Here is a 6018-nt window from a genome sequence, read left to right as displayed (position 1 = left end):
AATCTAAACTGTAGATATAATAAAAATTATATGAAATAACACATAATGCACCAGTTCTAAAACTTATCATAATTTTACAGGTAGATGTACAAAATAAAATTCCTTTCATTTTTATACAATTTACTCTCCCATTTATTGATTTAAACTTTCTTCTAACTTCTTCTACAACCAAACCAAACCAACCAACACAAACCCACTACACCAACTTTTGATAAATCATTCACAAAATCAAATATTGCATTTGCACTTTAAAGTGAAGTAAAAGATTTCCTACGAAACCTAGTCATAATTATTTCAGGTTGTTAAGAATTCATTCTTGTGGAAACATGAGATTCTAAAGCATACATACATGATAGATACATATATATATATATATATACATGATACATGATATATATATATATATGTGTGTGTATATATATGAAGAGGAAATTAAACTTAATTCACTACTTTGATTTGCTTCTCTCAAGATCAAGCTTATTAAGAAACAAACACAAGTGTTGAAATGAGTACAAGTACGAGCATCGTAAGATTTATTAAATGCGTTACAGTCGGAGATGGAGCGGTCGGAAAGACATGCTTGCTTGTTTCATATACTAGCAACACATTTCCAATGGTATGATTTACTCTCTTTCCGTCATGCTGATATGTGCATCTTTTCTTTCATCTTGTTATTTGTTAAGCGAATGTCGTTCAAAAGAAATCACTTATCGATCTTTTTACGAGACGTGTGCTTGCTTTAGAAAAAAATTAAGAACATGTTGAGGTAGCAAGTAGGGTTCGGTTCCACAATGATCATCAAGTCTCTTATCTAGACATGAAACTAGAGGTTTTTGTTGGAATCCCTAGTTGGCTAAATATGGTCCATTAGATATTCAAAGTTTGGTTGCAAACCTATTTTAGGTAGTGTAGTACGTATCAGGTCGGGTGTTCATAATTATCATGAATAATACAGGTGATATTTGTGAACTATTCATGATGAATAATACAACATTATTCATGATAAATTAATGCAACATTCATGATGAATAAAACACATTGATGATAAATGATACATCATTCATGATAATAATTAATAAATATATGGTACACGTTCTCTTTTGTTCCATAATTCACAATCTAAAACTGGGTTGGAACTGAAACCGACCATATATATATATATATATATATATATATATATATGGACTTAATCATTTGAGAACTCTAAAATTTGTGAGATCTATAAGAATTTATACCTTAAAGTTTTGTTTCACATGATATTTTGTCTAAATATCTCATATGCATTCGGTTCACAATGTGAAATTTTTTTACGTGTATTTTTTGTTTCACAAACAGATAAAAAATGTTTACATTGTGAACCGAATACATGTGAAACAAACACATTATGAAATAAATATATGTTAATATATAGTCTAAATCCTAGTCTTAAATGAAAAAAATCATATGAAATAACATATGATGTACAAATTCTCAGGGTTATCACAATTTTATGAGTTCTTAAAAAAAAGACCCCTATATATATATGTGTGTATAACATTCCCCTGTCTACTTGGGCTCTTTTAGAGAAATATTCAAATGGATTCTATACATATTTACATAGTATGAGAGCCAGCTTCCGATACCACATAAGGACACAAGACACTTGTGTCTTGGTTCCTCAGAGCATCATTTAGCACTCGTTTGAGAGGAGATATTAGAGTACTAAACCAGTTAGACATGGTCCATTAAAATTGTATACATACATATACAGAGGAGTGATCATATGAAAACCGCTCTCATTTGTGTAAACCGTGCAAACCACCTTCATCTGTCGATTTCATTGTTTAATCTTATGAAATTTTTTCATGAAATTGTTTAATCTTGTGAAATTGTTTCATATAATACTTTTTTTGATGAAGTTATTTCATATATGGTTGTGAAATTGTTTCATATAATACTTAATGAAACTGTTTCATGTATTTCTCTAACATTAATGAAACTGTTTCATGTATTTCTCTAAAATTAAAATAATGAAGATGATAATATCTATGATTAACACCCTCCACAATAAAAATGATTAATCAACCTCTCATAATTACAAAAAAATGAACAAAATGAAAAATTATGATTGGTTGAATGCGGTTTGCACGGTTTGTACAAATTGAGTGGTTTGCATTTGATCGCTCCCCTACATATACATACATACATATATATATATATATATATATATATATATATATATATATATATATATATATATAAAGGCGCTCTTTTTATGGATACTTTTGGTGGGAGAGGTTCATTTGAGAAACAATAAGTATTTGAGAAGTAAAGAAGTGATACTAGCCCTTCATACGATCAAAATTGGTCAAAATTGCGACTTTGACCGGTCATGATTTGCGGCTTTGACTGGTCAAACGAAAAATAGAGTGGTAGTTTCGTAACTTTTAAAAATATGCGGCAAACAAGTGCATATTTGAACCATAGTTCACTTGTGAATCGGTTAATTAGTTCATATGTGAATCACACGCGTTCATATGTGAATCAGTTAAATAGTTCATATGTGAATTACATGGGTTCACATGTGAATCACACGAGTTCACATATGCACTTGTTTTACCGTCTATTAGTAAAAGTTACAAAATCACCCCTTGATTATAATTTACTTTGTTTGTTGGATTCTCAGGAATTCCTTTCAATCAAGACGGGGTTAATTTGGATATATTATCAAAATGATTAACCCCGTCTATAAATCTTTTACATAAAAATTCAAACAATTCAATAGATTGGTATGAATTTTGTAAAGATGCAGTTTTTTCAGTCAGTATAACCTCTTTCGGAATATTTATAGCATCTTTTTTATATAAACCTGTTTATTCTATCTTCCGCATACCATAGCAGTAAGTACTCGATACTTTACAGTCAAAACCGTAAATCTTAATCAGATAAAATACTAGAATTACTTTTCTACTTCTCAAATTAATGAGGTCCCAGTAACTTATTGTTGTGTTTTTTTTTTTAATAGGATTATGTTCCAACGATATTTGATAACTTCAGTGCTAATGTGGTGGTTAATGGCAGTACTGTAAACCTTGCCTTGTGGGATACTGCTGGTAATATGCTCAAACTTTCTATTTTAACGTTTTAAAATATGTGTATAAATTACTATTTTAGTCTGTGTACAACATTTTTTAGGTTTTTGCTATTATTTTATCATTGACACTTATTTGTTCCAAAAAATTGTCTTAGAACTTAATTATTCCAAACACTAAAATCCATTGGGTTTTCTAGACTTTTTCCCTTTTTTAAACAAAAAATGTAATAATTATTTCAATCTTGAAACTGTGTACCTTTTTACCGTAAACATCTCGAAACATTTTTTACAAAGGAAAGGAAAGAAATCTCGTTTTCTCGATAATTTTTTAGGAAACAGAAGGAAAGAATAAATTTCCTCCCAAAACTTTCATTCGAGACGTGGGAGGAAAGAGAAAGAAAAGAAACTAAAACCCTCCAAAAAGATTTTTAAAATTACATAACCATCCGATCTTTCATAATAAAAATTCGAAAACACAACGTCAGAGATTTTTGTTTTTTTTATTAATTTTCATGAAAAATAAAAAAGAATATTTGTTAATTTATGGATTATTTCTAATTTCATGCTTTGCAAGACTGAATCAAACAGGACAAGAGGATTACAATAGATTAAGACCACTTAGTTACAGAGGAGCAGATGTTTTCCTCTTGGCATTCTCTCTGATCAGCAAAGCAAGCTATGAAAACATCTACAGGAAGGTCACTTCCATTTTCTTTTTAATTACCAATAAATAAATAAATATTAATTATTTTACATCTTCATTCAGCCATTTTTTGATTTTCAGTGGATCTTGGAGCTCAGACACTATGCACCATCTGTACCAATAGTCCTTGTGGGAACTAAACTTGGTAGGTTGCATACATCCATGGAGAAAAAGAGTGTTTTTTTTGGTTTCATTTTGTTGTTTTCTGGTAAACCCTAAGTTTCTAACATGTAAATTTTGTAAAACCTTCAAAAATATGAAATATGCTGCAGATTTAAGAGAAGATATGGAGTACTTGAGAAATCATCCCGATGCAACTCCGGTTACAACGTCCGAGGTAACTAATTAAGTCGTCTTAATCTATTATAATCCTACCCGGTAAAAACGATCCAACAATTTTATCCGTGTATGAATGGGTGACGACTCTTATCCGGTTAGAGCTTACCGGGTATATTGTTGCATGCAATGTCGTCTTATTGGACTAAAGTTGTCATACACTCCAGGGAGAAGACCTCAAGAACATCATTGGTGCAGCTGCTTATGTAGAATGCAGTTCAAAAACTCAGAAGGTATCAACGAATTTCAATCACTTTTAGGTTTTATTATAAAATAAGGTTTATAAACGTCTTAATAATATAGTTTATAAGAGTTAAGTTATAGGACAAAACTACCTAAAAGTGTTATAATAGATTTTTATTAACAAGTTTTTTAGTATATTTATTAAAATAAAATGTCGTATCAGTTATTTTATTGAACATGTTTGTTAAGTGTCCCATAAACTTGTATTTGATTTTATAGGGCACGTGTTTATAGAACGCTTTTTCAAACTCGTGCACAATGATAAACAAAAGAATGTCATTTTGTCGGTTTACAAAACGATTATATAATATTAATGCCGTAATGTTGGTGCTAACATAATTAACGTTACGCCCAAACCATAAAAGTGGTGCTTGATTAGTTTGAACTTGGACTCCAATGATCAAAAGTGTCTAAGTGTCTGAAAGTCTCAGGTTCAAATCCAAGGAGGAATAAACATCCTCTTGTGGCCACGAAGATTCAAATGCGGTGACTTCAAACTACCTGCACAACATGTGGTCGTCCTAGAATTAGTTGACTCGTATTAAAAAAAACCTTATGCCTATTCATTATGTTTTATTTTTTGTAGTTCATTAATTCTCCAAAACATACTTCTTTATCACTCATTTCATCAGCAATTCATCACTGGATTCAACATGCACATTAGTTACAGTGGCATTAACTTACTGTAACAAGAAATCTCAGTTCGCTTAGATAACAATGTAACGTAAAAGTCTAATAACTTGTGCCACGTCATCTTAACTCAAATTAAAAGGTTTATCCATTGATATAATAGATGAAATTTTTCAAAGTATACTATTCACCGTAGACGCGTGCGGATCTATGCATTTCTAGTGACTCGTATCATGTTTTTCTTGATTTCGTCCGAATTCAATATCTTTTTGTTTCAGAACGTGAAGGCAGTCTTCGACACAGCAATTAGGGTTGCTTTGAAGCCACGAAAAAGGATGAGGAAGAAGCAACCGAAGCAAAGGCAATGCATATTCCTATAAGTAGTGGTTTTAGTTCCATCAAGTCGTAGTTTGTTTCTCACAAGTGTTGTAAGTTCTAATAAAAGACAATAAGATCTTATCAACACTCTACGGTTAAAGGGGCTCGTTACGTTTTCGGAGATAACAAGGCAAATACAAGCAAAGAAACATATTGCCTCTGAGACATTGAGATTTCACCCCAATGGTCGTGGGACGGGTACGATAGGTGTGTTCTCGAGGGTAGCGCATACCCCAAGCGTAGAAGAATACCCGATTAAACTAGGTTAACGATTAGGTCAAATCGTACGATGGTACATGTAAATGAAGTGTATGTCCTAAAGCATTAAGCATAAGCATACGATTTGATCTTGGAATACGAAGATTGAACATTTGGTTGAATAATTTGTTAGAATCTCACATCGAACTAGACTCGACCACTTCTCCTCAAATATGTTGTAACATTCCATCTTTTCTCAAAGAAACTTTTAGAGATTAATCTAATAGGGTTCCACATATTTTTCACATTGTATCAAATATAAAGTCTACCACTCTAGGTGTCTTATCATTATATTCCGGAATCGAGAAACTAAAGATCGGACATACCAGGATTATACATCCATGCCTCGTGTTCAATCTGGATATCGAAGACAAAGGGACGTAAATGCGTACACTGA

At 31.5% G+C, this 6018-nt stretch overlaps 1 protein-coding gene across 1 annotated transcript; it reads left to right on the top strand.

Annotated features, from left to right (window-relative positions):
- The first annotated feature begins 491 nt into the window (after positions 1-491).
- LOC112518977 (rac-like GTP-binding protein RAC2) lies at positions 492-5519 on the top strand. Its single transcript, XM_025126823.1, has 7 exons — positions 492-616; positions 3005-3092; positions 3662-3771; positions 3858-3921; positions 4049-4113; positions 4280-4345; positions 5264-5519. The coding sequence occupies exons 1-7, from the start codon at positions 506-508 to the stop codon at positions 5363-5365; spliced, it is 606 nt and encodes a 201-aa protein (XP_024982591.1). The 5' UTR covers positions 492-505; the 3' UTR covers positions 5366-5519.
- The last annotated feature ends 499 nt before the right edge of the window (positions 5520-6018 follow it).

This window comes from Cynara cardunculus (assembly GCF_001531365.2).
Source record: "Cynara cardunculus var. scolymus isolate 2C chromosome LG 10, CcrdV1, whole genome shotgun sequence".
In the NCBI taxonomy this organism is placed as follows: Eukaryota; Viridiplantae; Streptophyta; class Magnoliopsida; order Asterales; family Asteraceae; genus Cynara; species Cynara cardunculus.
This window is presented reverse-complemented; position numbering and strand designations above follow the sequence as displayed.

Bases quoted from the DNA above. Each gene is read 5' to 3' on its own strand.
- LOC112518977 (XM_025126823.1), top strand. From the start codon at position 506: ATGAGTACAAGTACGAGCATCGTAAGATTTATTAAATGCGTTACAGTC. The intron at 617-3,004 runs GTATGATTTACT...TTTTTTTAATAG, and splicing joins CTAGCAACACATTTCCAATG to GATTATGTTCCAACGATATT. The intron at 3,772-3,857 runs GTCACTTCCATT...TTTGATTTTCAG, and splicing joins ATGAAAACATCTACAGGAAG to TGGATCTTGGAGCTCAGACA.